Genomic DNA, 11,091 nt, shown 5'->3' on the forward strand with positions numbered 1-11,091 from the left:
TGACTGCTGTCACAATCTAACAAAATTGTTTCGAATGAACTTAAGTGCTACTGGAGCCATCTTACGGAAAACACTGAAAGAACTTTTTGGCCAACCCAATGTATATTTAGGCACGATGAATCCTAATCTTGGTATTTTATACTAAGCATAGCAGAAACCTACATACTAAGATGTTGATTATAGTATTCTTTTTTTTTTTAAGGTAGAAATAACATGAATTTAAAAAAATAAGGAACTAGCTTAACAAATACTATACATCAGCCCAGTTGTATTATGCAATCATTAAAAAAAAATAATTGAGAAGACATATGAACATAAGTTCATGTGATACAGTATAGAATATTCAGTATACTGTGATTAAAACCATGTAAAATGGGTTTATACAAGTTTTGGCAAATGTGAAAAACAGTGAAACATTTTAGAAAGTGGGAATATGTGTGATTTAAAACTTTACTACCGAATTATGTTTTTAGTTATGTGTTGTACACTGTGTATTATACTTGACAGTGTAAAAAGTACATTTATTTTCATTATAGGTGTTGTGGAATATTTGAGCACTGGTGGAGTAGAAACAAATCATAAAGACTTTAAGGAACTGAGATATAATGAAAGTCTTACAAACTTCAGCTGTAATGGGAAAAATGGGACAACCAATGGAAGGATCACTCATGGTTTCAAGTTAAAGAGTGCCTATGAGAGTGGCCTGATGCCTTACACAAATTACACGTTTGATTTTAAGGTGAGTTTTGAGATAATAAACTTTTAAAGCCTTCATTTCTTTAAAGTGTCTTATAACTTTATGATGGCTTTAAATGTTAATGCTCAGAATGGAATTAAGCCATCTCGAACTAGTTGACAGCAGCATTCTTTTATTACCGGCCTCTCCCATTGTGGAGCACAGGCTCCGGATGCACAGGCTCAGCGGCCATGGCTCACGGGCCTAGCCGCTCCGCAGCAGGTGGGATCTTACCGGATCGAGGCACGAACCCGTGTCCCCTGCATCAGCAGGCAGACTCTCAACCACTGTGCCACCAGGGAAGCCCTCTTTTATTACTTTTAATGTAGAATTCCATGTGATTAGAGTCCCATCCGTACTTTATAGATACCTATTAGAATCATTTCCAAGGTAAGAAATCAGATGAAATAATGATAGTAAATCCTGAGTTAACTGTCACCTTTTTGGGGCAATTATTTTTTTTTTATAGGCTCATTACTAACAGCTGGATATGCAGGGCCATCATATTTAATTTGCTGTCAAATTTGTTCCATCTCTATTTCAGTTTAACTGAAACTGTACTACTTGAGAACCAAAATGTCTTTTATTATTAGCCATTTTAAAATTTCTAATATATATATTATTTATATGCCTTGTTACACAATTAATGGATTACAATATGGAGCCTTTTCCTTAGTAATTCTCCTCATTTTTATTATCTGTGGTTGTTTAGGACTTGTGTTCAACTGTCCTTTTTAGCCACCTTTTGCATTTACGCTCTCTAAAATCCTAATTTTCCATTTCTAACCTGCTGAGAAAATAATCATTCAGGTTAGATTGTCTATTAGAATAGTGTAAATACTTGTGTTAACTGGTTCTTAATTTTAGAGGGGAGGTTGTTTAGACTCCTTTGAGAAACTGTTGAAAACTGACAATTTTTTTTTATTTGGCTTTGGAGGATCCACAGTACTGTAGATAATGATTTAACCCTGGGAACAGATGAGTGTGTAGAGTTGAAGAGAGACTGGAGTAGACTGGGGAAAACTAACATGTAAATGACAGTAACCAGAGAGGTGGAAAACCAGGACAGTATAGGAACTTAAATGCAAGGAAAGAAAGCCTTTCTAGGGAAAGAGGTGTGTGTGTTAAGCTTCAGAAAGATATTGATAAGAGTTGTTTCACTTGAGAGCTAGTAGTCAGAGAAACTAGAATATGATGAGTTGGAGAATAACTGAGCAATGAGGTAGGAAAAACCAACTTTTAGATTCTTATTTCAAGCAGGTTGATTGAAGAAGAGGTGAGGGTGATAACTAAAAGGTGGGAGAGATTAGGGATTTTTTTTTTTCCTCTTGTTCCTGTTCCTGATAGAAAGTTAGGAAGAAGACTCTTGAACATGCTTAAATGTTCTTGGCCAGGAGCATGTAAAGGAGAGTGAAGTTATAGGGAGGAAAGGAGCAAACCAAGAGTAACCTAGCTGTGTGCCAGATGCTGTGTCTGGGTACTGTTGAGGTTGTTGAGAGCAGAGACAGCCTGGCCCTCGTGGAATCATGTTCTGGTGGGAGAGATAGTCTCAACCACACAAATGAGTATATAGTTACACCTTGGGGGAGTGCGTTAGCAAGGGAAAAGAATCAGAGGTGGTAGGAGCTATTAAGTGGGTGAGGGCAGGATTCAGGAAGGCCTTGGGAAAGTGATTAAACTTGGCACTTGAAGGTTGAGAAGGAGTTAGCCAGTTGACAAGTAGAAGAAAGTGTTCCAGACATGTGTGGAGGCCCTGGGGCAGGAAAGAGCTTGGCGCCTACAAGGAATGTACCCCACTTCACACCGCACCTCCCTACTCCCCAAAAAGGGCCAGTATGGCAGTGGAGTAGTGAGCAAGGAAAAGTGTCACAAATTAAGTTAGGAAAGAGAAGCAGAGGCCCTATCATGAAGGATTCTTTAGGTCTTGTTAAAGATTTTGAAAAGATCCAGATAGGAGGAAGAATGATTATCATCCCTAAACTTTCTTCATTCTCACATTTGGGGATGCCATTTGGTTTATGTAGTATTGCCTTTTCCTACAGGCTAATAAGTTTCTTTGTTTGACTCTAAGGATATGTCTTGAAAGTTCTCAGTGTTCAAGTGTTATCTTATGTGGGGCCTTGTCTTTTTTTTCTTTTTGCCTTCTGTTTTTCAGGGTATAATTGACTACATCTTCTATTCTAAACCTCAGCTGAACACTTTAGGCATCCTGGGACCTCTGGACCACCATTGGCTAGTTGAGAACAATATCAGCGGCTGCCCACACCCACTCATCCCCTCTGACCACTTCTCACTTTTTGCACAACTGGAGCTCTTACTGCCTTTCCTGCCCCAAGTTAACGGCATTCACCTTCCTGGCAGGAGGTAGTCAAGTACCTTCAGAGGATGACCTCAGTTTCACTCGTAAACTCGTAAAAAATCTGAATATAGGGGAGTGAGGTATGGCCACTAGGGATTTTTTTTCCTTAATGATGATTTGAGTTTTCAGTCTGATTATTTGATAAGGATATAGTATGAAAGCCAGGTGCTAGCAAACAGACAAATTCTGAGCCCGATATGCTTTATATACTGTTAGACAGGGACTGGTGTGTTTGCACCTATCTTTAATTTGTTACAAGTAATTTTCCTGTTTCTTCTATCCAATATAATATTTTCATGCCTTGAAATAGGAAAATGTTTGAACAGCATATTCTCTTTGCACAGAAATCTGTAGCACTACTTTTTTGAGGCCAGTAATAACATCCAGAGATCATTCTTCCATACTTTACTCCCTCCTTTTTCAGACTTGTTTGTAAAATATAGAATTTAAATTTAGCCTTTATGATTGTATATGATCCACAGAAGACCTGATTTATGAAATTTTGTACTAAAAAAATCAGATTTGGAAATGATTGTATTGTAATCTAAGGCTAAGTTTTTTTTACCTGTTTCATGTGTTATAAAGGCCAGCTTGTAAAAGAAGTTGCAACAGACTTTCTCTGCTGATGATTTGCACTGTTAGGGTTTTGTTAGCCCTTTTGTACTACTTTGTTTTTAAATTGAGAACATTGCTCTTTAAATCTAAATCTGTTTAAAGTTTAGGACATTTTCTTGGACCAGAGGCAACTTACCCATGAATTCCTGGGTTTTTACAAAAAACTATCTACCAGGACAGATAAGCTGAGCAGTGAATGATCTGTAGGCATTATGGACTGAATGTAATGGTTGATATATGTACATTCTGATATTTTTAAATCCTCAGCTTTTTTAAGTTACAAAATTACAGCTGCTTAGGGACAGCTTCTTAACTCCTTTTTGAGACGCTTCCTGTCCTATCTCCACTGTGCCTGCCTGAATTTGTTCTCACCAAGCACTGCCTGTGCATGCAGAGAAAATCTGTGCATCCTCTTTTATATTTTTAAATACTGTTTAACATTTGTCAGAGTTTTATGAAAATGCTTTTGTATGGGCTGTGGCTTTTTTTCCATTGTGAAGCATTGAATATCACATTTTGGAACATGTTCATAGGGTGGGTCCCTGGGTCTTTACTCACCAGACCCAAGCACTGCTTCTTGGTGTCATTGCACAGTGCTGTTCATCACCCAGAGTACTAGTATCATGTGAATTCTTTTTGTTTTCTATGTATTCCTTAGTTTCCATGTTTTTTAGAAATCATTCCTTTAAAAAAAAAGTAATTTTCCATTTATGAAGCAGTATAAAATAAATGAGATGTATTTTCAAAACAGGTCCCTAAGACAATACTTCAGATCATTTTAAAAGTGACTAAGTCATTTTAACATGTCAACCAAGATAAAAGTTATATTATACCTTGTATTTTGCCCATAGTGCTGTTAGTAGAGATTAAAGCCAGCTTTAACTTTGCAAAGTTAACTCCTATATGTTCTGTTCTCATTCATTCATTCTCTCAAAAAAATCAAATGAATTCACAGGGAACTTGGTCTAACTGCTTTTGTTTCAACTGCAGGCAGGGGAGCAAAAGGACACCATGTATGTGAGCATTAAGAAAAGAAATTGTTGAATGTTAGTAACAGTTTTTATACAGAGAGTGAGTCATTTTGGATAATGACTTAAAATTTTATGAAAAATGTTTAGCACTTAAATGTGCTTATTCTGTTTTTAAGAGAAAATAAAATCTCATACTGTTTAAGTAAATGATTCTTTTTTTTTTTCTTTTTCTTTAAAAAAAAAGAAAAAATTCTCCAAAAGGTTTTGATCTTGAATCTTTGTCTGGGACCTGGTTTTTCCTTTGAAGTTTTTTTTTTTTTTTTTTTTAAACATTTTGTTGTGATGGTTTTTTATTTTTTGCTTTTTGTTTTAAGTTGTGCTGGCACCGAACACATCCAGTTTATAGTCAGTACATTGGAAAGCTGGTATTACTGATATAGAACCAATGCATAACTTTTATGGGGTTTCTTTTTGGGTTTTTTGTTTTGTTTGTAAAGTGTGAATAAAAGGTGTGTTTACTCATTTATCCTAAACACTGTGTTGGTAATGTGTATCATGACAATTTCCAGCAAGGGCAAGCTGGAGCTGGTTGGACTGATGAGATGAAGGAAACTGCTTTTCTTATGATCTGCATTATATAATAACAGGTCCAGAGAGCTTTATGGAAGGGGAAGGGGAGAAGCACTTACTCTGTTTATGGAGGATATATTCTTTTCATAGATGCTGGAACTAGAGTGCACTTGTTAGATGCTAAAGGTTTGAGCTTTACATAAAATGTTTTCATCTGTGTTTGTTACTGTCTACAAAATATTTGAATTTGGGGGCAGCATAGTAAGATATAATGGCCTGTTACGTCTTGAAAATATTTGTTCTTGCCTCTTCTAGGCAGACTGCATTCTGTGGCAGACTACCTTCTGTGGGTCAGTTTGAACAGCTTCTCCACCTTATTAGATAGTGATAAATTGAACCAAGAGTGTAGATTTACAACTGTAACCTTTAAAAGAGAGAAAAATATTTTAAGTCTACAGGGAATAAATGGTCACACCAAAATAGACTGATAAGCAAGATTTTGTGTTTTAAGTATCTTCTGTGTCTTGAATAATTTCCAATAATCCGTACTCCCTAAAATGCAATAAAAACTAGTATGTTTTCACAGTATAGGTTTTCTTCAAAAATTCTGTAACAAATATATTTAATGTGGTGTTGCCATAATGTAATTTCAGTATTCTTACTGGATAAATCCATTTTATGAATGTTTTACAGAAAATTCGGGGTATATTTTCTGTTTTTAATGATCAGAAATTTGGAGGCGCTCAGTTCCTTGTAAATCTCTTGAAGTACAGTTTACTGTATTAGTGATAATTATTTATGCTTTAAGAATTTAAACAATGTTCATCAAAATTAATTTATGGCATAATTTAAACTAAAGTTGTAGAAATAAATTGTTGATTGCAACTTTAATAGTCCTAGAAGATAGGCAGGGAACATCTCCAAGAAATGTGCTTTTATTTTTACTTGATTTGGTGACAGCCAGGAAAACTTATTTTGAGTTAGCACTTTGAAACCTAAGGACATTATTAAATTGGGTAGAATGCACTTCTAAATGTTGAAATTAAAATTTCAAAGCTCTTAAAAGATTTCCGGTTTTCAATAATAAACTCCAATTTTAGTATTCCATTTTTTACTATTTAAACTTATAGAATTCGTTTCCATAGTGACTTTTAAGGTTTTGGGGTCATGCTATATAAGTATAAAAGCCAACCTAAGCAAAGCAGTTATAGCAATTTGCTCTTTCAATGAACCAATAAGAATACCCGGTACAAATGCTGCAGATATTTCAAAGAAAACCTTTAGCAAGTGTTTCTCCCCTACTTGTAAACAGTATTTTGAGATGTTCACTTTGCTCTTCTTTTTGGTTACATAAATTTTAGTAACCAGTATGTTGAAGTAGTGTTTAAAATAGAATATCTAGTCTTTATTTACAATACATTAAATTGTGTAATGCACTGGACTAAGTTTTGTTTACCATTCATGTAACAAAACCCAGCACATTATCTGCACTAAGCTCAAAGAATGTCCCATTTGCCTAGGCAGCTCTTGGATAAGGGTAATGGGAAACTGAATATGACCTATGGACTGGTGGTAACAAGGGCTTTTACTCTTCTTTTCAGTGGAACCTTCTTGGTCAAATTGTAACTAGCTAGTATTATATTTATATACAGGGTCTCTTTTCTTTACCAATGTATTTTCCTACTCATAGTCAACCAATAAATTCAATTACCTGTTTCAAATATTTTTAAAGTGTAATTTGTATAGCTGTAGTATTGAGGTTTGAGAAAATATGTGTTAATCAGCAGACCACCTATTTAAAATTCTGAGTCATCTGGGACAGGGTTATAACTCACCCTTTGAAAGGGAAGAGTGAACGGGGACAGTGCTATGATATAGGGAGATGGTGTAAACTTAAGGATCTCCTTATTGGCTGTGGTATTCTGTATAACACTCATATCTTTGCCAAAGTTCAATTTTATATTTAGGCAACTGATGATCCTTTTGTATTTAGGATTTTTGTTGTTGTTACCATATACCTCATAGTATAAGAAATGGGCTCATGTGTCTTTCATCCTTTGGAAGGAGGTTGACATATTTTGAATAAATGCTTTTAATACAGTAGCAAATATTGTATTGGTGGGGTTATATTAATTCATTAAATGTTTTAATTGTTACATGTATAGTTTGTTGTATATATAAACTTTAAAATTGTCTGACTTCCCAACTCTTCAGAGCATTGAGTCTATTTTTAGAAACTACTTCTTTAACAAATAAATGTAAATTTTTATATAGATGCTGGAAAAAAAATCCTTTAAAATCACAGCACAATTAGATAAAATGAATGTTTGCTGAGATGTCCAGTTTTTAAAGTAGGCATTTTCTACCTAATCCTTAATATATAATTTTATCTCTCTAACAGAAGTCTTGTTCTTCCTTATGATTGCCAAAAAAATGTTGTAGAAGTTAATGAAATATGCCCATATTTATAAATTCTAGTTCTGTAGAGGAACAAGTATCTAAGGAAACATGAACTGAAATATATATGCAATAAAGTTTTCAGGTTTTAGGTAAAAATGTTATATATATTGAGAATTCCCTTCTTTGAGTGTTATGTATTCAAATTTAAATTGAGTTTAAAATAAGCTTTCATAAATACTTTAAAGGCAATTTTAATATACAGGTTATATATTATAAGAATCCTTAGAAGATAGTTTTTACTAGAATTTTACAAGAATTTTAGGCTATTTCTGTAAGTTAATAATTTGCTCCAAATAATGAAAAATGTTCTAAATAGATTGTTCCTCAAATGAGTCTAACCATCTAGTCTATAGCTAGGAATTGAGAAGACTGCTGGATTACCAGGTGACTTGAAGACCAGTTTCTGCAGTTACTTTAGCAACATTGACAGTTTAAATCAAATGAGTAGGGAGATGTCCATTTTCTCATTTTCTTTGAACTGCACACTTCAGTTCACTCTAATCTCAAAAGCTAAATTATTTTGGGCCTGTTGTAAGACACTTTGTTCGCTACACCAATGTGACTGGAGGTGGTGTCTCAAGAGCTCCTACTGCCATATACTTTTCAGGCTTACTAGCAAAGTGAATTTAAGCTGTGGGGTCCCAGAGAGCCAACTCAGCATGACTGCTTCATTAATTTATTAATGGCTTTTTTTTTTTCTTTTTTTGTGGTACGCGGGCCTCTCACTGCTGTGGCCTCCCCCGCCACGGAGCACAGGCTCTGGACGCGCAGGCCCAGTGGCCACAGCCCACGGGCCCAGCCGCTCCACGGCATGCGGGATCCCCCCGGACCGGGGCACAAACCCGCGTCCCCTGCATCGGCAGGCGGACCCCCAACCACTGCGCCACCAGGGAAGCCCTATTAATGCCTTTTGACTGCCAACCCTATAGCCCTGGTGATTTCAGTATCTCCGCTTCATGGCAGTCCTGCTAGTACTATTTTTTCCCAAGCTTTGTGTAATTCTTGAAAGCCTGATCCATGAAAGACATTGAAAAGGGACGCTGGTGTGATCAAATTCAAGGAGAAGAAAGCTGTAAAATGCAGGACTTGCTTTCCTTTTAATATTCATACTGATGCAGGTGGCTCCTTCTCAGGGCAATGATGTAGGTGTGAGGGGTATATGCTCACATTCTGAGCTTTATATAGGGAGTTACCATCTCCCCTCCCCATTAACATGATGCTTGCTAGTGGTGACTTTGAACAGACCTGATGAGTGGGAGGACTATATGTAATTAGTCCATTGCGATGAATCAGAGTTGTCCTTAATCTACTTTTCCTAGTCACCATACTGATCAATACTTATTTAGAATTTCTTCTTGTCAGACACTATGTTTAGATTGGAAATAGAGATTTATCAGACGTTCTCTGACTTCAGGTTGTTCATTGGTCATTATAATCTAGTGTTATAATGTGCTGAAGATACACCAGGTATGGAGGGAGCAAATCTCTGTCTACATGGGTCTATAAAGCCTTCCAGGTGACTGTAGAACTGGTTTTGAAGGACTAAGAACTTGTTTACTGGATGAATAATAGGAGATGTATTAAATGCCTTTGTGAAATGTGTATAGCTATGAATGGAATGGATTTTGAACATGATGAGGGTCTTTCAGTGGGAAGTGCACTAGTGGAGTGTCTGGAACACGGTGGGCACCTTTGAACTTTGAACCATGTACTAAAGTATGAACTTCATCCTGTAGGTGGTGGTAAAGAACCACACAGGGTTTTAAATGGGAGTAGCATTACCCAATTTGTGTTTAGAAAGGTCATTCTAGCAGTGTTGTGGAGGGTGGATTAAGACAATGACAAAAGACAGTGTTTTACAAAAATGAAATATCTTCAGTTAAGCCAGTAATTACCTATAGAATATAAGACCTTTCTAATAGTACTAAAGATTAGTTGATTCAGAATTGAAAAACTGAAACTATATTATCTTTAGATGAGCTGTGATGTAAAAGACACTGCCCAGTTAATACTTTGTATGCTTTGTATTAAAGGAGTTCCAATTTTACAAAAAAATATGAATTCTCAGCCTAAAAAAAAAAATCACTTGTGGCATGTTTTTGCATCTTTGACATCTGCAGAAGAATTTTGCTAGATACAAAGAAAAAAGTTACTATCACTACAGAAAGTGCTTCTGCTATGTTAGGTCAAAAATCTGGATCTCTTGGAATTTTTTAATGAGCCTGGATTTCTCTTACTGTTTTGTTTCACCTAGTGATGCTTATTGCAAATAAGTTTTCTGAAACAGACTCTTTGAAAAGTGTCACTATTGTTAAAATTGATCAGTATATAGGTTCAAATCCAGGAACCATAACCAGTTTGTGATAAAAGACAATTTAACAATCTTGTCTTCCTTACTAATGCTCATTGGTTGAATTAAGAATTTTTAACAATGATTTACGTTTCTATTCCAGTTTCAGATTTTCTTGCAACAAAAGGAATGCCAAGTATTCAGTAATCAAGAGCAAAACATGTCAGTGTAATACACACTTTCTTGCTGATATCACACTGTATATGAGTAAACCAAAATTAAAACTCCAAGGAAAGGAAAAGCTTGTCACCTTCACAGATAGGTACAAAAATTTATGTTGAAATTGAAGCATCATGATATGGATCCAGAAATGCTGATTTTGCATAGTTTCTGACATAAATTTTCATTGTAATTAGCATTTTGTCAATTTGCTGCAAAAGCTATCAGGAAAATTTGAAAAACACTTAGTTGATATTGAATAAGCTTAGAGTTGCTTTTGAAATTATGTAAATACCCCTCCCTTTGAATTTGATTTAATCTAGAGTTGACACAGGAATTAGTACTTAACTTGAGCAGAAAAGTTCTTAACTTGGAGAGAAATTGATAACCTTTTGCTAAAATGTTAAATAGGTTCATATAAAAACACTTTGTTGATATGGATCCAAAAAAATGTTTTAATGATTTTTTCAGTAGTTGATTCAGTTATGGGAAAAGAAGAATATTTGGAGCAATTTGGATATTTGAGTCTACTTTTTCAACTGTGAACTCAATTATGAAACTGCAAAAATTATGAAAGAAAATGTTACACTAGAAAATAGTCAATGCAAAAAAATGTATATAAGGAATAAAGGAACAGAAAAGACGTGAGACACAAACAAGTTAAATGGTAGGCTTAAGTCTAATAATAACATTAAATGTGAATGGATTAATCCAGTCAAAAAATAAGGGATCAGACTGGATAAAAATAAACATGATCCAACTATGTGCTGTGTACAGGAGACACTTTAGATTTAAAGATACAAATAGTGAAAGTAAAAGGATGGAAAAGGATGCAAATAAACTATCAGAAAGTTGGAGTGGCTATACTAAT

The 11,091-nt window shown here is 35.2% G+C and overlaps 1 protein-coding gene across 2 annotated transcripts in view; it reads left to right on the top strand.

The window, feature by feature from the left end:
* CNOT6 (CCR4-NOT transcription complex subunit 6) overlaps positions 1 to 7,498 on the top strand; it is a 67,287-nt gene extending 59,789 nt beyond the window's left edge. For both annotated transcript variants that reach the window (XM_082836550.1, XM_082836551.1), the window contains exons 11-12: positions 537 to 739; positions 2,892 to 7,498. In XM_082836550.1, coding sequence (XP_082692676.1) covers positions 537 to 739; positions 2,892 to 3,104 — 416 coding nt within the window. In that variant the 3' untranslated portion in view covers positions 3,105 to 7,498. The remainder of the gene's footprint in view (positions 1 to 536; positions 740 to 2,891) is intronic.
* The last annotated feature ends 3,593 nt before the right edge of the window (positions 7,499 to 11,091 follow it).

Source organism: Leucopleurus acutus (assembly GCF_964270905.1).
Source record: "Leucopleurus acutus genome assembly, chromosome: 3".
Taxonomy (NCBI): domain Eukaryota; kingdom Metazoa; phylum Chordata; class Mammalia; order Artiodactyla; family Delphinidae; genus Leucopleurus; species Leucopleurus acutus.